Consider the following 24,655-nt stretch of genomic DNA (forward strand, 5'->3'; position numbering starts at 1 on the left):
TTTAGAGTTGAAACTGGTCCTTTTGGAGGTCGATCATTCCCCTGTATCATCATCACCCATCGAACACGACGTGGCTTTGCAAGAAGCTGATTAAATTAAATTGATTTTTTCTAAATAACCTTGAATGGCCTTGAGAGTTTTTTTCGACATTGACTCCAACTGCAAGCAATGTTATACTTCAATAATGGTACCTCTAAGTAATGTAGTTCATGTGTGATTGATACTTATATTTTCATTTTAGCCCCTATCAGCCTACGAAGTTTGAGAGCTTAACTCAAAAGTTGGAATTTGCGACCATAGCCCATTTTAATAATAGTGCCAATGCACCATAGGTGCATCCTTATAGTATAGGTATAGGTGCATAGGTATATTAACATTAATTCAATTATCTAAATGTTTGGTGCATATGTTAATTTATAAACTAATTTAAATCAACTTTTGTGGACCTGGCGATATATTATGATATTATATTATAATACATCATTTTCATGAATTTTATTAATTCCGGGCGTTTTTTTATCCCTGTCGGGCGTTTGTGTTTATAACTTTTTAACCAGAGGTCAGATCTTCATGATATTTAGTTACTATAATTCCTGCAATTATAGAAACATAAATACAGAGTCTCAAGGACATTCAAGGTCATTCAGTTATTTGACCTCTAATTGACCTTTGAATGTCATCTTAGAAGGGATTACGAGAATAACGCATGAGCCGATTAGACCCAAACCATGTAGGTTATACTAGACGATCTTAAAATCAAACATCTAATAAAGATCTATCTCTATCAACAAAAATATGTAAATTTTGTTACGTTTTCCTACAGACGTTGGGGAAAAAAACATAACGAAAAATTGGCAAGAATTGAGCAAAACTGCAAATTGATAATAATGATGAAAAGTGTGGGGAACAAGGTAACTCCCTGGGTGAACATATCTGATATCAAATAACTCATGATGATATTATTTTACTCCCAGTTTGTTCTTTCCCAGTCCTGAGTTACCTTGTAATTATTGATTTTGCTTTGTGCAAAGAATTTTTTACTCTTCGTTTTCAATTTACTTTCTCCAATGCCATATCAGTAGTCTAACTTGGCCATCAACGCTGGATTTCGAGCACACAAATCAAGGGCGACTAACAATTTCGCCAAAATCATAAACATCGAACTTTTTCCTCATGAAATTGTAACCTTTCTTGATAATTTCATTTCCACACTAATAGTCTCCACAGAAATATCAAAGTTATTTTCAATGAATGCAATTCAACAAATCAAAGGCTGATAATTTTCACGAATCCATCATGAAATTTACTAAAATAAACTTCAACAATTGAAGTAAATATCAAGTTACCTATTTTGTTGGAGAAAAATTTCTTAATGGAAATGAAATTTCAAGATGTAATTTGAACTTGAACTTGAATTTAAAGAAAAGTTCTGACTCCAAAAATAGTATGTCTCGATTTTCCGATCATTTCGTTTCAATTGTTGAAAAGAGTCTAAAGAATCAAGTTTAACTTTTGAATCTCAAATGTTGACAGATTATATTTTAAACATTGTTTTTGCACAGGAATCATCTTGAACCAGACAAAGAAACTGATAAGTTGAAATGAGCAATGAAACTGGAAAAAGCGGAAGAAGAAGAAATGAACGAAATTCGATCCGCAGTTAGAATCGAAGTTAAAAGTTAACTTTTTTCCAAATCACACAACAAAAATCGAATAAAAAAATAGTCTTTCTTCATTCAAGTGTATTTTATGACAGCAACATAAAGGTAAACTAATGCTTTCAACAATAAAATTGAGAAGAAGGAACCAAAAATGTTGAATAAAGAGAAAGTTTGAATAAAATATTCATAATGTTATATCAATTTCTGTCAGATTGCAATATGTTATTCAGCCGATTGGATAAAAAGAGTTCGAAGAAAACATTTTTTTCCTTTGCATGAAAATAATGAAGTTTCAGATTCTCAAATGATCACAATTACTTATTGACCTTTTGGGTAAAGGTAAGTTGAAATGTTGCTCAACTTGATAAGAAAATGTTTCAACTTTGCTGTGTTGGTGTTGAACAGTGAGAATGAAAAATATGAAGCAACATGAAAACAGAGTGTTGATGATGATGGAAAAGTGAAAATGATAGGAAATACAATTTCAATCAATACAAAAGTTGCAAATGTTAAGAAGCTTATCTGTTCAAATGACGAGGCCAGTTGTTATTATTTTTCTTCATTTTTTCTTCTTCTTTTTCATTCCATTTTTCATCACATAAATTCAACATTTTTATTTGCAATATTTTCTTCATTTCATCTTCTTCTCTCTCGCCATCTTAATCGTAATTCAACCTTGATTCTATACTTTTCATTGGCAGACAAAAAAAGTTAACGAAATTATTTTGTTGGTAACCTTTCTATCGACCATTTGGTCCATTCTTTTCTTTCCATTTCTAACTTTACCTTTTTTTCCTGAATAGAAACTTCTGATGAAGAAATGGAGAGAAAAATTACTTCTATATTTCATCGTTTTAACTAGTAAACACACTAAAATATCAAACTATGAAACTAAATAAAGACATTACAAGAATAAGGTTTTTACTATTAGATGTTACAAGTTTCGAGTGGTAAAGTTGCTTGTATGGAGAGACTTGAAATATCCTTGTTGACCTGCAAGTTGATTTTATCAACTTGTAACAATTGATGTTAATAATAAAGTTTGGAAACAAGTGTTTTCATTCCAAGTTTTGGAACCAGAAAACAAAGTTTGCACTAGTTTGGTTGAAATTTTTGGTTTAAAACGCAATGTCGATGAAATTTTGCTTGTTTGATGACTTGATTTGTGTTGCAAAGAAAACGGTGATAAAGACTTCTTGATGTAGCCCAGCCTCTAACTAGATCAATAGTAAGTTGAAGAAACCGTCACAAAATTGCAAAGATGTTATCGATCAAATATCTAAATTTGACTCGAACTTAAAATTCGAAAAATATTTTGTCACTTAAATGAGCGTCTCAACCAGTGAATTTTAAACAGAGATAATGATAATAGAATTACAAAAATTCATTTTTTATGCGGTTCTTCTGATTAAGATTTCAGGGAAGGATACAACCATTGAGTTAATTTTTTCTCTTAAAGTGTTGAAGCAGCATCTCGAATGAGAAAAATATTAAATACAAAAAGAAGAAAATTCATGGAACGATGCTTTAAAACTTAACTCATGAGTCAAAAACCGTAGAATCAATCGACTTGGTCTGTGAGATTGACTTTGAAAATGATGATTTCACTTTAACTTGACTTCTAATGTCATCAAACGATTTCCAAAAAATTACCGGAAAGTACCTTTTAATAGGTAACCGAGAAACTTTCATATAACTTGCATACAGAATCACGCAGTGAATTTATCATGAAATCTCTGTAGTTCAAGTAGCATGCAAGAAAAATTGTACAGCTTCAACAGATTATCCGCAAAATTCTGATGCTTTGCTAGCAGAAATTAACGTTTTACAAGAAGATTTTCTGTGAAAATCAAAGTTCAATTGATACGAATTCGTATTTTACATGAAAAAAGAAACAAATCTGTTATCACTCACTCCCTGAGCAATGCAAATGCTGCAAAAAACTCTGTTAGTCTGACTTATTTTTGCACAGTAATGCTTTATGCTAATATTGTATTCTCATTAACTTGATTTGTTATCAAGTGAATTGCAATGGAATGAGAAAAAAAATTGCAATAAAACAGCAAAGATACAGAGTTTGTATTCATCAACATTCAATATAAAGAAGTAAATAAATGAAAAAATATTTCAAGTGAACAAAGAAAGTGCAACAAAGTGTTGAAAGATTGTGTCAAAAGATGTTAGTCTTGCATTCAACATTTGCTGGTAAAAGATGAACGTTAATACATTACATAATAGAGCTGCGAAGAAAAAAAGAGTTGAAAGTGGAACAAAAAAGTTGCCAAAAAATAATATGTGAATTAAGCTGATGACAAAATGAAAATGGATAACAAGGGAAAGAAGGTGCAAAACAAAAACTAATATCTGGTTCATTGGGAAGCAAATGTTAACAGAACTAACTTTATCATTATGTAAGACTATACAATATTACAATGTAATACTAAATCTTTTCATACTTTACTGAGAAACTCATAAGACGAAAATGAAAAAACTTGGAAAAGTGTTCCAACGAAGAGCAACGAATTTCAATTGAAGTTGCATTTATATTCACTGATTATCAATTAGCTTGTTTGTTGCAATCGAACAATTGATTTGAATTCTTGTTTTACCAACAAGAAAATATTTTCAAATTTATTTCCACTTTTCATGTTCGTTACAATCATTGAGTTTTCCATGAAAGAAATGGCCTGAAGCTCATGAATTGTGAATTTTGCCTTTTTTCCAGTTTCATCACTTGAACCATTTTCTTTGTTTCCTCTCTTTGATGAATATTGAGAATATTTCAATTCCATGAATTATTGATATTGATAAACATTGAAATTGTCAGGACAAGAACACACAAAATGATTGTTGAAAATTGAAATTTAAATTGGAAAACAATTTTTTCTCCAAATTTTCATCTTCTCCCATCATTAGCATTTTAAAAGGTAAACATGAATTTCTTATTGTTTTTTGTTCAGCTTTTCAATCAATCTCTTGAATGCATGATTAAACATGCTTCTTAACAGTTGATTAAAACAATTAACAATATGATGCTGTGATGGCAATGAAATTGTGAAAAGTTGTTGCGAACACGAAGAAATGGCGAGAAGACAAAATTGAATTAAACTTTTGCTCAAACCAAACTGATCTTTTAATCAACAAATCATCATCATTAACCGATTAATGAGTTACATTTCAAAGTGAGATAACCTCATCAACAGCAACCATTAACAATCAATTATTAAATTGATTGCAAACAAGAAAAATATTATAATTAAATGAATGTAAAGGAAAAGGCAATTCACCTGCTTTTTTACCAAATCCCTTTACTGTCCATTTACCTGTTTCTTCAGTGATTTAAAAGATTTCCTGTTTTCTCCTTAAATTAAACAATTATCATGGGAAACCTTGAATCATGATTAATTAATTGCAACTTTTCTGGTCATGAATTAATTAAGCGATGATCATGATTCAAGCATTTTTCATGCATCACCAAAAATCGAATTGTAAAGTTACCTTTTTGGGCTTTCTCTTCGTTTCAACTTTTCTATCGTAATTTCGCATAAAAACTCGAAAAATTTTGACTGAATTTTAAATAAAAAGTTCTAGATTCGACAAGATTGACATGTTAAATATTCAAATTTAGAGTCGAATCTATACAATATATAAAGTCAAAGCATCAAATTTTTGCGTCAAGATTGTGGTCGAACTGAGCGGGTTCTACGAAAAAAAATTACACAGCGTGAAAGCCCTAATTCAACTACAACGACGAAAAATAGGAAACCTGTCCTCAGAATCTCATGACCTCTGAGAAATTCATGAAAATAGAGACTGGGGAAAAAAATGTAGAATCCGTATTCAATAACATTGAGAGAGGGGGAAAAACTTTTTGTTATTTAGGTTGATGGTTGATTGTTGGACCAGGATTTTATGTAAAACTTTGTCATTTGAGTAGAGAGTAAAGAGGGGACCGACTTTTTTCACCAGTTTTTTACCATCTTTTCACCGTATTGTCCACCATATTGTCCACCACTCAATCCAACACATGGACAATACCGTGAAAAGACGGTTAGCATGGGTGGTTAAAAGAAATTTACGATCAGCCATGATCGTGTCTCAGCTTGTAAAGATTAAAAAGAATTTTTTCGATTCGATTCAATATTTGGAATTCTTTTGACGGATAGCTTTTATGATCATGAAATTAGTTCTAGTTATCGTCGAAATGAAACAGTAGAGTTTTGGAAAACACCAGATTTTTTATTTTCTAAGCTTTTTGAACGGCTTCGTTTGGAACTTTCATTGCTCGAAATTTTATCAAAATTGACTTTCGATTTGAGCTTAATCGCCGTATTGATGGAAAAGAAGTTCATTAAAGAACTTTGCAGTTTCGATTGAATTCTTGTGGTTATTCGTTGCAGCACAAGGGAAAAGCGATTACTTTTTAAATTCTTTTCTTTGAACTCTTGATGATTTTTTCATTTGTTGGAATCGATTGTCGATAAAGCGTAATGACTTCACTCCACTCGTCATGTTTAGATTATCGTTTTCAGTGGCGGAGACATTTTTTGCACTTTTATTTTCCTTCAAATCTTTACATTATTTTTATCGATTTTTTGATCGTCAGGTGAGTTTCAACCATAATGAGCATTTCAAAAGGTACAAACTGATTTTCGCTTCTTTCATTGTTTTTCCTTTTCAAATTGAATCAAGACAAATGAACCAAATCAAATCCTTTTCTTCCTTTCAAATTTAATTCATGAGTTTAATCATTGAACTTGAAAATGGTAAAAATCAATAAGGAAAACTTTCTAACTTTGAATAAATCTGGTTCAGTTTAAACTTGCAATTTGAAACATTCCATGAATTCTTTAGCAAATTTTACCCTGAAATTGACAAAATTGAAGAGCAAATGTTGAATGGAAGCAGAATTTGAACACCAACACTCGAACATAATCCAATGAAAATGAAAGAGAATCACTCATTGCAAATCAATCCATGAAACTGTGGACAAAATTCAAACAGAAAAAAAGGAAAAAAGAAATTCTAACGAAAATGAATGAAAAATAGACTGAAAAAGAGCTATTTTTAAAGGTAAAAAATTTCCATTTTCTTTTGACTTCTTTTCCAAACTGAAAACTGATAATGATTTGGGCAGATTCGTGATTCATTTAGTAATAGACGGAGATGAATTATCTTGATTAAAGTGTAAGAATCGTGTTTCATGGTTGAAACCTTATTATCCTATTAAACATGATAATAACATTATGTAACCTAATCTGGTTGTCATTTGCCAGTCAGTTGATTGAATTAAATGAGTAAAAACAATTAAACTTGAAATTTTCATGTTGATAAATTATTCAAATGCATTTTAGTTTCAAAGTTTTTGTTTACTTTTGTTACTCGATTTGGTAAACTTGAAAACTCTGATTTTGCCTGATTTGTGAGTTTGAAGAAGAGTAAAAAATTAACTTTTTTTCCCAACATTTTTGGACTTTTTTGGTTGCTTCTTGTTTGCAAAATGAGATTTAAATTCAGATTATTTATTGTTTTGAAAACACTCAAACTGGAAAAGCTGAGCAACAAAAGCCAAGCAAAAAGATTTACTGATTAGTCAAGAATTTTCTCCCTGTTTTTTTCTTCTTTTTTTCAATTAAATTCACAAAAAAAACAGATTCACTTCAACTTTTTTGTTCCTCTCATTATCTGTCTTGATTTATCTTGACTGTTGGGTGAACATTTTTTGATTAACTTTGCTCACTTTGGGTATAAATATTGGTTCAAAGACGACGCAAGTGGTTTAGCTGATGATTAAGGTTAAAGACTGAATCCACAAATCTTTGAGTTTAACATTTGATTATTTTTTTGACAAAATTTTCTGAGCAAAGCTTAGCCTTGGTAAATACATAATAATGAATGAGTTTGCTTCTTGCATTGTTCATTGCACTTGTTTGAGGGTGAAATATTGTCATAGGGTTTCATTGAGTTATACAATTGAATCGTGTTTATAACACAATCAAGGTTTAATGGATTCAAAGGCATGAATAAGTTCATGGAGTGATTATGGAGTTGGAATTTTCATGGCTCATTCAGGAGAAGCCTTTTCTTAGAAGTTGCATTCAATTATGAGTCTAGTAAAGGCGAGAAGAAAAAAGTCACTTGGACTGGATAGTAAAGAGGTTATACAGAAGGTTGTATTTTCATTGTAACCTAAACAGAGCCAGTTGAGCTTATCTTGATGAATTTACATTTATTAGTTTATTTCATTCTTTTGCCTATTCAAGGCAAGTCGTACATAATAACAATAGTTTTATCTGCTGTTGAGAAGTAAAACTCTTTAACTTTACTAGATTCGCAGTTGGCGCCTCGAAATTTTCATCTCAGCCCATTCTAAATAAACTTTGGTATTTCGAGTCGTTGTGTCGCGAAAAAAAGTAAAGGAAAAAAGCGTGAGATATGAACTTAAAGATGATTGACATTGCATTGCTGTATAAGGGTAAAGAGGCTGAAGAGTCGATCGCTCTCAGCATTGATTGACACAATTGACCGTGCAAAGTATTGAAAGATTGAAAGATGAGCATTTAGAAAATATTATCGAAGTTTTTCGCACATTCGCAAAGCAATCATTTTGACACTTTCATAGTTCGATTCGACTTTTCGTTGAGACGAACAACCGCTTTTGCACTGTAGATCTGGTTTGCATTATGTTTAGAGAAACTGTTGATATTGATGAGTTTAGGTAAAAACTTTGTTTATCTTTTCTGTCATGTCTGCCGTGAATAGTGGAAATAATTTTTCAGCAAAATTACCTATTAATTGAATTTGGTGAAAAGTATTTCGGAGGATCCATTTTTTGGGTATTTTAATTTTTACATTTCTTTTTTTTTCTCTTAAGAAGTTGAGTAATGTAAATGCAAAATTGATACCCAAACGACTTTGATTATCACCGGCAACCATTAGGCATCCAGCAAGTTTGATTGTTTGCTTAACTAATTAGCTTTAGCCAATTCAGATTAACAGAGGATACTAAAGGTGAACCCAAATAGGAATGAAGAGACAAACGAAGGAGACGAAGAAGAGGAAAAGGGAAAAGTGAAAATAATTGTAATACAAAAAAAGTAATTGAATCTTGAGCCCGAGGCAACTACCAAACTTAATCATTGTAATTGATCAAGTTTCATGATAGCGATACCTTAAGCCACAAGTGTATAAAGGCAATGACAGTGGAAAGAGTACAAAGTAAACAGGAAAACTTGATGCAAGCAAATTGATCAACTCATTTCAATCTTTAAAAATTACAAATCTCAATCAATCAAATTAAATTTGAAAGAAGCACCAACTGCACCTCAAGCTCAAAACCAATTACAGTTAATCAATCAAATTTAATCAATCGCCTAATGATGAATCTATTCAAAGGCATTTACCAAACTCAAAGAGACGATCAAAGATGAATCTGAAATCAACAAAAGCCACAACAAAACTGGAAAATTTAATTCAAAAAAATAGGTAAAAATGTTGAAAACTGATGGACATCGAGAGATCATTTTTCATCTAACTCGTGATGAAGCTCAAGGCTCATCAATGGTAATGATAAATAGTGTTACAATAGGAATAACAATGGATAAGTGAGAAAATTGAATGCTTCAAGGTATTCGTATTGTATCATGAAAATGAAAACATTTCGAGGTAAAAGGTTGACTTTAATTTGGCTTATTTTTTATTGGGAAACATGAAAAAATCAACTTTCTTTTGCTGTGTTAACAAGTTGATTAAATGTTTCATTTGTTTCTGGTTTTCTTTACATTTTCGTCCCTGGCTCCTGGTTTTCACTTCAATTTGGCACCCTCATCATCAAGTAAATCATCTGAATCAACATCTATTTATGTTCATTACTTGGTTGACTTTTCCTTCTTTTCTCAACCTTTCCTTTTCTTTCCTCTTCCCAATTAACTGTGATGAGAAGTGAGGGAAACAATGGAATAAGCAGTGAAAATTGAGAGTCAAATTGAGATGAAAAATTTGTTCAACAGTGAAAATGATTTGTGCCAACTTGGGAAATCAATAAGATGACCTGTATTGAGGAAGCTCAGAATTCATGGAATGTCTTGCAAGTTAATAAGTGATTAAAAGGTGTTGTTCATGTAGTATTGAAAAACAACAGAAGGGACAACAATCCAAGTTTTACTTTTTTTTCTTCTTTTCCAGTTTTCTCTTCTTTTTTTTGGTGTTTCCTTAATGTTGCTGTAAAAGTCGAGAATAACAATGATTTTTTGCTCTCTTAATTTGATTCTCTAGGCTTTTCAGTATTGACGAGTTTAAACCAAGTTTCTGCATCTGTTGGGTGTACGAATTTAGCAAATTGGTTGACTGTTTATTGACCGATGGAAAACTATTGTTTTCATATACAGTATTTAGTTCGAGCTGGGCAAAGGCAGAAACGATAACTAAATTTGGTGATTCACTATTAATTGCTGAATGATCAATCAAACGTTTAACCAGAGTACAATAGCAAGAGAGAAATGGAAATAAAAATTGAACATTTTTTGTTGAAACGTGATTTTCAAAGTTCATTGACTTCATCAGATAACTCTAAAAATCACAGAAATTACACTTTTCTCGACTTTCACATTTAGTCATTTGTAACTGCATAGTACTCACAAGGGAAGTGCCTTTGCTGGTACGATCATTTTCAATTTTTTTCGGTCTTATATTGTAGAGGGCAAAAAATAATTAGACACGTATTTTTGCTTTTGTTTCGCTAGTGCGCGGTTATTGATATTTAAGCACTTTTAAGCGAGGATATTGCATTGAAATCTATTGGAGTTACTGAAAAATGATTTACAATTTTCATTTAGAGATTTGCATTTTCTGCTTTTCATCTGTTTTATGTACTTCTCAGTGGCTGTAGTGCATTACTATCTTTAATAAAAAGTGCCTGAATATCATTAACCGCGCACTAGCGAAACAAAAGCAAAAATACGTGTCTAATTATTTTTTGCCCTCTACAATATAAGACCGAAAAAAATTGAAAATGATCGTACCAGCAAAGGCACTTCCCTTGTCATTATAGTATGATCTTGATGATCACGAGTTAGCTGAGTTACCGAGTGGTTTTGGTTCTTTTGATGAATCTGAAGCTGCTGCTGATGTCCTGATCCAGTATTTGATGCTGGGGCTGCTACTGTTGAACTTGAAGCTGATACTGCATAAGATGGTCTTTTTAGAGGTAAAAAACGAGCAAACTTTAACAAATTATCGGTGTACTTTGTTCAAAAGATGGACAAATTCATCCAATTTTGTTCTGATAAAAATGAAACATTAGCTTTATTAGTGTTTGAGAAATCAGTTACTTTTTGAGAAAAATCGAAACTTTTCTCCATAAACGAAATTTCCCTTTTGTCTGGCTGAAAGTACAGGAATATTTTTATACACAGAATGTATAGAAATGCGACTGATTTTTGTAACATTGTATGCTTTGAATCTTCAGTATACAAATCAAAAATATCATTTTGATCTTTCGGTTTTATCCATCAATCAATTTCTTTTCATGTCAAAAATGAAATTTTCACTGAAAAAGATTAGCGATATTTACTGTACAACCAACCAAGCTTAGTTTGAAAAGATGTGAAAGAACGATTTTTGGTCCAAATATTTATTCCATCATTACTCCATTATTCGTCCAAAAGTGTATCTCTATCTCGCTTCGTTACATTCATATAACTGTTTGGCTAGAATTTCAAATATTCGTTATACGATGGTTCTATTAACGATCATAAAATTCTTTTCGTGTGTAAATAAAAGATAAAAGACTGGAAACAATACAGTTTGAGGTTATTTTATGCTTATTTTATTGTCTAATTGCACTTATTTTCCAAGAGACTTTACGTTCAACGGTAAAAGCGAAAGTCTGAATTGTGCAAAATGTTGAGCTTGGAGAGGCAATAAAATTCAAATAAAGTGTTTAAAATGCAAAACCTTTGTTTGTAAACTTTTCATTATCGCAATCAAAGGCCACAAAATGAATTGCAAAATTAAACAATTTCGTGGTTTCACCAAACTCTTGATTTCAAAGTTTAATGGATAAAAGTGTAATCATTTTCGGTCGATTAATGATATCCATTGATGAGACCTTTTATCTTATCAATGAATAGCACCAGTTGTGTGTAGCTTGATTAAGATGTTGGTATTGAGGTTCATCAACAGATTGAGAGAAGCAAAGAGATTTGGTTGAATCTCTATTCAAGTCTTTTTATTGAATTAACGGTACAACAAAAGAGACGAAATAAACTTGTAAATTGAATTATTATTATTACTATTATCACCCATTAACGATCGTTATTATCATCATTATCATACTAATAAAAAAGCGAGTGAAATTGGGAAGAGAAGAGGAGAGAAGAACAAAAAAAAGTTTCTTTTCTATCTCTTTTTTTACCGCTGGTGATGAAGAGCTTGCAAGATGAAAGTTGAAGAGAAACTCTGTCTTCTCACTGCAGGATGAAATTAGAGTAAAGCCATTGAGTTAAGAGTGTTGATAATGGCAATCAGTGTGATGATGATGACCATCAGAAGAACACAAAAAACTATTTTCACTTTAAGCTTGTCAATTTGTTCAATCTTCTCCTTCTTTTTTATCATCATCATCTCTTCACCTGAAGATGGGTATCAATCAATTTGATGGTTTTTTGCTTTCCAACAAATCTTTTTGCTGAACAATTCGTACCAAGGGAAGATCATTTAGAATGGAAAAGAAAGGCAACAATGAAGAGCAAGAAGATGACGAAGAGTAACAATATCATCGAAATCATTATCATCATTATCTTGAAACATTCTGCTCTTCTCTCTCTCTCTTTTCATATCCACTTGCAACTTTTTCTTGTCCCATTTCGATTGAACAAATGGCGAAACGCGAACAACAAGAAATGAAGGAATCAATTGAAACCTTGTTAAATCCATTGGACTGTTTGATGATGATGAACCCAAGTATTTCACTGTTTAACCTTCACAGTGATTACATCGTTATCTAATGGTCAATCATATGAAATTGATTTCAAAGATACTTGCTTTAATTTGTTCATCCAATTCGTTCAGCATTTCCTTCAACAAAAGTTTTGGATAAAAGGGAAAAAACGAAGAAAAATTTTCGACTTTTTTCATTTACTTTTGTGATAAAATTTTCTCGTTGCGTATCGATTGCTTATGAAACTTTAAGCCTCTAAATTTTCATCCCAACCACTTGATTTCGCAGATTGTTTGACTCAAACAATTACTCGCTCGCAATCATCATAATACTCTTGTTATCATTGGTTCGATATAAGCCTTCCTCATTCCTGGAACAAACTTTTCCTTCTATCATAACCTTTAATCAACTTTACAAAACTTCACAATCATTTGAGCTAAAGAGTGTTACCGTTAGTAGAGGGCAATTTAGGGAAACCTAACCTAATCGCTCATCAGAATGTATTAGAAGTAGAAAAAAGATGAATTCTGTAACACACAAGCACCAGAATCAAACGCATATTATGGGCGTTTTGTTTGAAATGGACGAATAAAAAGTTAGCTTCACCATCTTCGTCATCATCAACTTTCTCTATCATCGTTATCGCTTTTAGTTTCCAAAATTATTGCAAAACTTTCAGAATTTTCGATTTTTTGTGACTTTGATTACTTTTGAGCTAGTAAAGGGTGTTGTTTGAAAGGACCGTCTTATCTTGAAGATGATTGAAAGCTGATAAAGATACAAATGGATAAGAATAATTTGAGTTGCGGTCTTGTTATTTGCGTCTCTATCATCTTCATCTTTAACTTAGCTAGGATGCGCAACACCCTACATAACAAGTGACGTTTGCAGTCAAAAAGCAAAGTGATGAGATTAGTGCATTTTATTCATTTGTAATTTCTAAACGCTTTGTCGTCACAATTATCATGCAATAAACTAAAGCGTCGGCAATGATTTGAGGGAATTATATTTGACTTTTATTCTTATCTAGATCACATCTAACGAGGTTTTTCATTCTCGCCATTACTTCACAAAGCTTAACATTAATAATAATGTCAGACAATTCAATGAATCACATAAGCTGAATGATCCAGACAAGCAAACTTAAAATCTAATGTTGCAGTTGAAGTTGAGATTTCACTTTTAATCACTTTCAATACTTTGACCAATTTTGTCATTTAACGACCATTCATTCAGCACTTTAATTGAAAAATGACTATCCAGAGCACGATGAGAGCAAGTAATCAAGGTGTGCCAGAACATGTGAATATAATTGAGTTACTTTGATACAAAAAACAAACATCATTAACCTTCACAATTTTTTCATTTGAATTTATAACAATGAGAAAGAAGCTGAATGAAAATGAATTTTTGAAAGTTTTAATAAAAATAAGTGAATTAATAAATGAATGCAAAAAAGTTGATCATCTTTGTCTGTTTTGTTCAACTACCGAAGTAAGGAAATTAAAAACAACTTACCTAAAATTTCGAGAAATGTGGCATAATGTTGAGTCCTTTCATTCTTGTAGTCGACTCGACAACGATATTCACCTTCGTCGGCCTCTACAAGAGAATCAATAATCAACTCAGGAGGAAGTATGGAAACATTTAACTTGTATCTTGGTCCAGACGACATGTGCCTTGAATTGGTGAGTGAAGTAGTTCGAGAGTCTATTGAATAGATTGGAACACCTTTGGATCCTTTATACCAAAGGATTAAAGAGATATCATTTTCACTCCATAAATTGGTGTTACAAGCTATTGAAATACTTTTACCAACAATTCCAACATAATTTCCGGAAGCTGAAAGCATGAGAGAAAAAAGTAAATCATGAAAAGTTTGCTTTAAAATATTGTTAAGGTGAAAATTTTTCATCAGTAAACATCATCATTTGACCGAGTTAACAAACTGTTCATCTTTTATCAACCTCTCACAACCATTATCAGATAAATGTTATTGAACTCAAATTTTATTGTGACTCAATTTTTCCCATTAAATGTGTCCAATCAGTTGAATAAATGAAAAGCAATTGAATAAAAATACGAATCAACAAAATAATGTTCAAACATTGTGATATTGTCTGGCTGGTCAATCCAAACCAATCATATTTCATCTTTTATATCTGCTGATTAACTAGCTTTATTGAAACTTTTAAAAGAAGCTGCTGCGATCATGAAAGCACGATGGCATTTCCTATTCGAATTCATTCAAATTTAAAAGATTCGTATTGTCCACGAAATAAAATCATCGTCAGTGATAAAAAACTAAAAATAGAACAATTATTTTTTGAGTTCAAATATTTCTCTGATGGACAATTCTTGTTCAAATTGAAACTTAAATACTTTCTTGTACAGTTATCAGGTTTACTCACCAAGCTCTACTCTTTACTTGAAAGACAGTTTTACATTTATAAATACCCATAATCCAGCAAAAAACCGTCAACCTGAGTAATCAAAAAAGTTTCCCTCAAATTCAATAGAAAGAACTATGGATTCTGTATTTTCCCCTAACCCTGTTGAAACGTGTATTTCTTAGTTACCTAAATTCTGATCGCACTCTGATTATTTTTCGTGGATGCAGTTTGATCATGGCTTACATGCTGAAAATTTTTCAGTTTGGTAATTTTTTGTTTCAGCTCAAAATATTGAATGGATTGTATAAGCAAGTCACATAAAAGTCATGATATCAAAGATTTCAAGCTGATAAGTTATTTACTAGGAAAAACATCAAGATCATGTGCATTTGCAGGGCCAAGAAAAAAGTTGCTTTGACATTTGTTGCATTTTACAAGATAATCACATGTTGAAACATTTTCAGAAATGTCAAACTCTTTGAGTGGGTTTTCATAATGATGAACCATCCAAGATTATGCAACTGGTTAAGTAACGAAATTTCAATTTACAAATTGAAAAATGAAATTTTAGCAGAAAGTAAACTTCGTTTTTTTCATCCAACTTTAGCGATAAAGTCTTACTTTCTTCCTTCTCCTCAATTTGGTTAATTGGTATCGAATTTAAAACTTTCAATTTTTTGCCTTATTCAGCCCACAGAGTATAAAATCAAGATCAAAATTTTCTTCATTTTTCTTGGTCTTACAGTTCCGTTATTATTAGATAGCAGAGTAAATAGGAATAAACTTGATCAACATTTTGCCTGATCGAACAAGAAAACCTCAGTCAAATGAGATTCTATCCAGATAGCCATGAATCAATGGCAGAATCAAGAATTCTCAACTCAATATCAATAGTCATACTTGTCATACTATTTGTGAGTTTTATTGTTTTCCTTTCCCATGAGAAGAACCGAGTTTACATGATGTTCTTGCGCTGGAATCGTTTGAATAAAAAATTGAAAGAATATCAATGGATTAGGAAAAAAATCCACATCATTTTCAAGTTCATAATACTTTTCATATCACCATTTCTTCGCCACCTTTACCATTCCACTAATAATTTTCTCTTCTTTTCTCGAAACTTTATTATTCTAACTTTTCTCGATAAATCGTAAATCTAACCTAACAAAGGTTATAGAATTAATTTATGATTTGATAATGAAATTATTGTTGAAGCCTATAAAATCAATAGTCGAACTAAATAATTCAGTTTTTCCTAAACAGATTTTTCTAGTCGATATCAAAAGCTAGACATCAATTGATGTACCTTGACGACATTCTGAACCGAATATGCATTTATCATCCCAGAATAAAAAAGTTAAAAAATGATGAATTGACTGAATTTGAATCTGAACCGTTTTCCTTCAAGTAATAATTGAAGAAACATTGAAAAATGAATTTAAAATTGTCTGAAATTTTTCTGCTGATTCAACATGTAAATGATGTTTTTGAACCGGGTCAATCTTGTGCAAACAAATATAACGCATGAACGCATGAAACAAGAAAGAAAAGCATGAAAAAGTATTGAAACAAAGTCAATAACAAGACAACAAACAGACAAAAGAAAGTCGACTGTAGAGAGAGAGAAAACTAAACTCGAGTCGAAAGTGATAAAATATAAAATATTAGATAATACATAATACATGTATCAAATAATGGCAATAATAACAATGATAATAATGCATAATACAGTCCAGGATGGAAAAGGTAGAGAAAGGGAATGAAAAATTCGAGAGAAAAAGAAAATTTCAAACAAAAATGTAAACCCAAAAAATGAACTTTTTTTTCATATCGATTGAACAGTTGAATTGAAATATATCTGTGGTTATGAAAATATCGTGAAGTGACTACAAAAAACTTACAATAATAGCGATAATAAAAAATAATGAAAAAAGATTCAGAGCAAAATAATGACAATAAAAATGGCATAATAATAATTGAGTTAAAAGGGAAAATTTTCTTTTCTCATTATTATGTGAAAGTTACTCTCTACTGAAGATATTTCTCACTCCCAGCATTATCGTTGGGAGTGCAACAGAAAATATTACAATGATAATATGTTATGAATAGAGAAAAGGGTGCAAAATGAGGAAAAAACGAAAAAAAAGTTTCAAGAGAAAATGGTCTGTGAATTAAAGCAATTGATATTGATAACTCAATATTGGTTTTGGTTTTATCTTTCCATGATAATCATGATAATCATGATGTTTCATCATGACAATGTTGAGATTATGTAACAATGTTGAAGTAAACATATTGTGTGTAATAATAGCTGCACTGGAATAACATGTTGTTCAATATTATCGCAACAATGAAATTCAAGATTACTATCAATAAAGAAACACTGATTATGGCTAAACAGCTTTACTCTCTTTTAATGTATGATTATCATGAAAATGGAGAATCTTTGCTGGAGAAGAGAAAAGAAGAAAAAAAAATAATTTCGTTGGACGAAAGGAAGCGAAGAAAAGAAAATTTTTATCGCTCCTTTCAAATTCTCTCTGCAATAATGCTCTTTACATGATTAGGAGTTCAATTAAAGTTGCCAACGAAATTATTTTTTATAAGCTTATCATGTTATCATAGTGAAAAAAAGTAGAGCAGAAAATGGTTTTATCAAAAATACACTTTTCTTTAGTTTACTTTCTTGGAGTTAATATTTAAGAAGCAATATTTTTCAGTCTCGAGTTTCATTCAAATCCGACTCAACTTATATCATTATAATATCAAATGCAAGTTCATTTTACTGAATCACATATCATGACTCTGAGTATTTACATTTTTCTTTTCTTTCTTTTTTCTTTAAAATCATGGCAAGTTTTGTCTGAATAACTTAACATTTGGAGCAACAAGAAAAACAAAGTTTGGTTTTACGTGAAACATTCAATGGGAACCTTAAAAATGTCACAATATTGATAATGGTAATGATAATGATAATGAAAATTGTCTAATGTATATGGAAGAAGTGAGAGAAAAAGGATAACATGATAATTCTGTGCGTTTCGAATGAACAGTTTTTTTGCTTCTTTTTCCGTTTTTTGCTTCTTCTTCTTTGGGTAAACAATATTCTTTTACTGCATTTACTTTTTTCTCCTTTACTTCTTCTTTTTATCTCAATTCTGTTTTCACTGTAATGTGATCTGATTAAGCAAAGTAATTCCAGTTGGGAATTCCTATTCTTGCTTTGTCTTTTTCGCTTTCGTTGCTAACTTGATGAAAATTCAATTCATAAACAGGTCAAAACTTGAATGGTAAAAAAAGAGAGTTTGCATCAATAATTTTTCCATTTACAGACATTTGAATATCCACAAAAAGTGTCTCATTTTGTGATGATGTTTGCAGGTCATTTCAGTACAAAAACTTTGTAAGGTTTATAAATACCTGAAGTACAAATTGAGTCCAGAATCAGGTAAAATAGGTATAAAGTGAATTTAAACTTCATTTCAATCTTGATCCAATCATGTCTTTTGGTTAGTCTGAAAATGAAAAAGAAATGAAATTATTCATCAAAGATTGAAATTTGAGTGAACATTGGACAATACAAGTTGATCAAAGACAACACAAGCCGCAAAATTTCAATCGTCTCTTAAAACACACAGGAAAAGTCAATAGTTGGAATCGATTGAAAACTTGATGAAATGATTGATTAGTTGATTGGAATGAGTACAAACTGACAAGTATTTCTTTGCCAAACATTCAGATTTGACTAACGATTCTAAAGCTTGACTTGTTCAACTTTTCATTCAATCATGGAAATGGGAGAAAATTTTCGAATCATTTTTTAATCGAAAATTTGATCCGACTCAAAAAGTTTGAATTGTTGAAGCAACAACTAATTGAGATCAATAATCTTTGACTAACAACCAGCATAATGAATTTCGGTTGAACCATTATACTGGTAAGAATGTAAATAAATGTTGAATTGCAAATTAGAAAATGAATTTTTAAAAGTCAATTAAATTGAAATTGATAGGTGAACGGAAAGGTTGCACAAAATGGGAGAAAAAATCGATCAATCTATTAAATAATGAAATGACTCTCAATATATTAATACTTATATCTACAAGTAAAGACTATGGATAATGATGGTGATGGTCAAGAGGGAAAGGATGGAAAGGTTACGGTAAAAGTTAATGCAACTATATTTAACTATTGATTGATTATCTTGCGTCAATCTGTGAATCAGAATAGCGAAATACTTTTCACACTTTTATAATCAATATATTGCCTTTTTGTTTATCTCATTGCTCTTTCTCATTCTTCCAAGAGATGTAAATTGTTTCCAAGGTGAAGAGCTCATTATTGAATCACTCAAATCAATTTGATTTCTTGAATAATGTTTATTCTACTCAAAGTCTATCTCAGCACAAATGATAGTAAAACTTGGTTAGCAACTTATTGTAAGTTATACTCTGTTTTTGCGATTAACTGAAAGAGATTTGCAAAATAGTTTAATGGAAATAAATTCAATATGAATACTTGGTTTGTTTGGCCCAAAGTCTTGAGCATCTATGAGCTTATCGATTCTGGTGAACAAAGTTTTCCGGTAATTGACAGAGTGCAATATGTCAAACTGGGTATAAATGTTTTTAGCTGAAAAATTTTCAGAGTTACATCGAATCAGTTTTTTGCACACCAGTTTCGTGTGAATAGCCCTTTGTTCTAGTTTACCATGTTCTGATAGAGTTATGAGAACCAGAAGCTATTAAAAACGCGTTCGAATTTCAAACTTTGACCTTGATTTTCCCAAAAACTGCTGATGACAGAGCAAAATTCTCACATTTAAGTATTTTCATTTTAGCCTATTTTTGAGAGCTTAACTCAGAAGTGTGATTTTCCGACTATAGTCTTTAAAAATTCACTTTTTGTTTTAATAAAACAAGTTCCAATACGAGCGAACTAGCACTTGATAAACTGAGTGTATCAATGATATATACCAACTTTCAGAAGCCGATTGCTCTGCAATGTCTTCAGATAGAAATTTGTCCTTGAAGTCACATTAGTGAAAAAATGTCAAAGTTTAGTATGGCGCTACTTTGGTTTCAATCAAAATCAGTTATCATGAAAGTGTTCGTTACCAAAGTAGCAAAAGTGGCAGATTTTGCTGTGCGAATTTTCAGGTCAATTTTTTTGCGGCTATATTAAACTTCAAAAAATTTGTCTTTCTAATGATGTAACGCAGCATGATTTAAAATCATGTTTCCATGCTCAAATCTGGGCGCAAAGTTGGATATTTCTTCCATTGAAAATCAATGGTAAAAATGAAAAAATTCAGATTGATAGTGAAATGCAGTTCTCTAAACGCCATATCGAAGAAGAAACTTTTTTGAGTATTTTAACTTCTTCCAATAATTTTTTTGATACCATATTAACGAGTTATGTACTGAAACAATTATCATCGAAAATTCAATTTATGTGAGAATTCCTTTAGTGACAATTCACGCGATGAGAAGAATATCTCTGTGCGAATCATCAGAAGAATATCTCAGAATCTGAAGCCATTGCTGAGCAATCGGCTTCTGAAAGTTGATATATATCATTGATACACACAGTAGAGGTTTATAGAGAAAAAAACTTCGGCGTATAACATTTTCAAGGTCATCGGGTGTCATAAGGTCATAAGGTTAAATCTTCGGGAAAATATTTTCATGCTGACCAAAGGATGTGAGTGTTTTCATACTTCATTTCATTTAACAATTGGTTTTGCTAAAATTTCGCATCTTTCCAACGGTGTAAGTGTTCACTTGTAATAAACGACAATCAATCTGGAAAAATTGGGATGAAGTTATAGTCACAATCACTACCGAGTCGGATTGTCATGGGTTTATTCATAAAAAGACGGCATAAGATTGAGTCAGAAAGTTAATAAGTACAATCACCTACCAGAGTGGTGCAGTATCTGGTAGGTCATCATGGCTGACAATCGTGAATCATCTATTCGAATTACTAATCTAAGTACTGGAGTTGATCGTTATCTTCAACCTCCTTTCCCTTATAAAGTGTTTTTATGTAGAGTTCTTGAAGTGCTTCTAGGTTCTCCTTTTGCTGAAGTTTTTATATTAAATGGTACAAGGAGACTCTACTCTTATCTTGTGCAATATTTTGGTGAAAATATTTCTCATAATTTCGAAGTGCGTGCTGGTCTTTTCAAGGACATTCATAGGACTGTCTCCCCATGCGCCACAGAAGACGTCAGTAAATCAACGTCGAGAAGAACAAATAGACTTCTTTCCGCACATTTTTGTCCGAAAAGTCATTATAATACCACGCGAAGCCACTAAGAGAAATAAACACGAACATTAACATTTCTGATAGAAATAACAGCTCAAGTTTGACGCTATCATTCAATTCGCGCAACAACTTCGGTTTTGTGGAGAGTTTTTGCGATTTTCGGACGAAAATGTGCGGAAAGAAGTCTTAATAAGCTCAAAAAACGCTAAATTACGAAAAAGAAAAATTCATTTATGATGTTGAGAAGTTCGTATGCCGATAACTTTTGACCTGGTCATTACAAAACTTTGCCAATAGGACTTTCTGACTTCAATAAGCATGTTTTGACCTCGTTTTGACCTCTAAAATGATCAGCAGCGATTTCCGAAAAATGACCTTCAATGACCTTACACTTGAAATATAGCGAACAAAAAAAAAAAACGAACGTAAAGTAAACGGAAAAGGTAAATGTAACACCCTGACCGGACTCGAACCGTCAACATCAGAATCGTTAGACTCTGAGTTAGTTTATCTTGCCCTGGTCAGGGCTTTTTTCTTTTTTTTTTTTTTTTTTTTTTTTTTTTTTTTTTTTTTTTTTTTTTTTTTTTTTTTTTTTTTTTTATTTTATTTCTTTTTTTTTTTTTTTTTTTTTTTCAGCGAACAGCTGAGAAACGCCCATAAATAAAAGATTATCTTTCTAGATGATCCACGAGCTGAGTAATGAACGTTTAACATCGGACAAAATAGCTGAAATGCCTTGTAAGTACTGGCGTTGATCGTTATCTTCAACCTTCTTTCCCTTATAAAGTGTTTTTATGTAGAGTTCGTGAAGTGCTTCTAGGTTCTCCTTTTGCTGAAGTTTTTGTATGAAATGGTACAAGGAGACTCTACTCTTATCTTTTGCAATATTTTGGTGAAAATATTTCTCGTACTTTCGAAGTGCGTGCTGCTCCTTTTCAAGGACATTCATACGACTGCCTCCACATTCGCCACAGAAGACGTCAGTAAATCAACGTCGAGAAGAACAAGCTGCTGATATGAAGAAAAAGATTGAGGAAGCAAATCGACAACGACAACAATATTTGGAAAAATTAAGGAAAGAAATGAGAGATGAACGAATGGATTATGACAATAAAAGAATGGATGATTTTATACTCAGGCCGGTTTGATGTTGTTATCAACCCAAACCTGAATGCTTTCTCTCCATTAAAGGGTATGGTAAATATTGGTTACACCAACATAGTTTTACCTATGGCCACACTGAGTACTTAACGGTATCGTTACCGTATAATGACGGGATTCTGACTTAAAGCGTTCAGTCATAATCCTTCGGACGATAGCGTCGTGGCATTGCTCGGTCGAGCAGGCACATGTACCATTTGTCCGAACCTGCGGTTCCTCTCGTACTGAGCAGGATTTCTTTTGCAACGACAAGTTATCAGTAGGGTGAAACTAACCTGTCTCACGACGATCTAAACCCAGTTCACGTTCCCTATTAGTGGGTCGAAGATAACGATCAACTCCATTACTTAGATTAGTAATTCGAATAGATGATTCACGATTGTCAGACATGATGCCTCACGAAGAACTCGACTTTTCCAATTTCGTCTAGAAAAACTAGAGACTGGTGATCTTTCAGAAAATTTTTCCAATTATCTGATAGAGAATTGAACCAACTTTTCAAATTTATTTTCTGTGCATTTTATTGGATAAGATACAATTATTATTGGATTTTACCAAGATTCAGTCTTATGATTATCGATAAATCAGTTAACCATATTTCATCAACATTTTGCTATTAAAGGTAAGGTTAAATTAGGTTAGGATAGATTCACTTTTCAATCATCTCCATCATCTCCGCCATTGCCATCATTTCATCTTATCTACCTTCATCGTCTCAAATTGACAGGTTGTTTCATTGTATCAAAACTGATTGAAGAATCGTGTTATTCGAGTGAGAAAGAGAATGTCTTGAGATTTGGAAAGACAAAATTATAACCTCTTTTCACTTGAAAGTGAACATTTTCAAAGTCGAAGTATTTACACTTTTCCTTTAATCTTCATCATCGAGAACAAAAGCGTTTGTAAAATCATTGAGCAAACAAGAAAAGGTACAAACTTGGGTCAGAATTATTTTCTCATTTCTGATGATCCTCCAAGTTATCTTTTGGATTTCCCTTTACCATTAAAACAATCTCTCCATTTTTGATACAAACTAAGTGAACATCAAAATTCCCAAATGAATAAACTGATAATACATGAAGGCATGGAATCGTAAAAAAATGAAGTCAAATTTTGTGCTTTCAAATGCATCAATTCATGGAAAAAGTTGCTCCAAAGCCGTAAATTTTATACGAAAAAAAAAATTGTATAAACTCTTGAACAATGAATGTGTAACATGAAATGAAACCAGAAACACAAGAGTTTTGAGACAATGAAAAGCGACTTGTAAACACGCAATTTTACCTGAGAAATACAAGTTTTACCAAAGATTCGTTTAGTCGTAAAACTCAAAGTCAAGTTTTCGATCGATTCACCTTGATCTTGTCGCAGTAAATTTTGAAGGAAAAATAATTTTCTTCTAAAGTGTTAACAGTTAAAGAACGGGAAATTTGTGCAAAATTTTCCTAACAGTTAATCATTGTCGAGACTTTTGTCAGTCTCTTAATGGAAATGAAAACATGTATTCGTAAGGAGAGAATAGTTTTGGTGAATAAACTTCATGATCACCTTCACATCATCACCATTATCCTCATCTTTTTTTCTCTTTTTTTCAATTCTTTTACAATTTCCTTACTTTTTGCCCCTTTCACTTGCGATACTTTACAATTCATACAGAAAATGTATAATCATTAATCGATGTCTTGCCATTTGTACGAAGAAGAAGAAGAAGAAATATCTTTTCACTTTTTTCTCCTATTCAATTGGCATGGAAAATGACTTTCTTCATTTCACTGTGATAATTTACTCGATTCACATCATCATCATTATCATTATCATCAATGGAAATGATTGAAATGAAAGGAAAAGACAATTTCACTTTTTGCTCTTGCAATTCTGTTCACAATTGAAATTGTGGAAAATCTGGTTTCACTTGTTAAAATGATAACAAAGTTGGCCAAGTTAAATGAACTTCAATTGAATATGATAACTGAATAATGATAGGTAAAAAGGTGTGTAAATGTTGGCCTAAATGATTAAATTAAATTATTCCAAAACCATTTTCTTTTCTTTCTCTTTTTTGCTGGAAAAATAATAATTGATCAACTTTGACGGAATAATTAGAAGGTAAAATTGTTTCTCTTTCAATGGAAACCTTTTCTCACATTTTTCCTCTTCAATGGTCATGCAAAATGCTCAAAGGTTGATCCTATCAACAATAATAACTCCATCATTAAAGCATGATCATTATT

At 31.6% G+C, this 24,655-nt stretch overlaps 1 protein-coding gene across 1 annotated transcript in view; it reads right to left on the bottom strand.

The window, feature by feature from the left end:
• The window catches only part of LOC107362312 (nephrin-like), a 92,099-nt gene that overhangs the window by 50,691 nt on the left and 16,753 nt on the right, over nt 1-24,655 (bottom strand). The window contains exons 2-3 of the mRNA XM_015929348.3: nt 18,414-18,508; nt 14,119-14,442 (exon numbers count right to left, since the gene is read on the bottom strand). Coding sequence (XP_015784834.2) covers nt 14,119-14,442; nt 18,414-18,474 — 385 coding nt within the window. The 5' untranslated portion in view covers nt 18,475-18,508. The remainder of the gene's footprint in view (nt 1-14,118; nt 14,443-18,413; nt 18,509-24,655) is intronic.

The sequence above is a fragment of the Tetranychus urticae genome, chromosome 2, assembly GCF_039701765.1.
Source record: "Tetranychus urticae isolate SD_2017Ah chromosome 2, NJAU_TeUrti_SD_1.0, whole genome shotgun sequence".
Taxonomy (NCBI): domain Eukaryota; kingdom Metazoa; phylum Arthropoda; class Arachnida; order Trombidiformes; family Tetranychidae; genus Tetranychus; species Tetranychus urticae.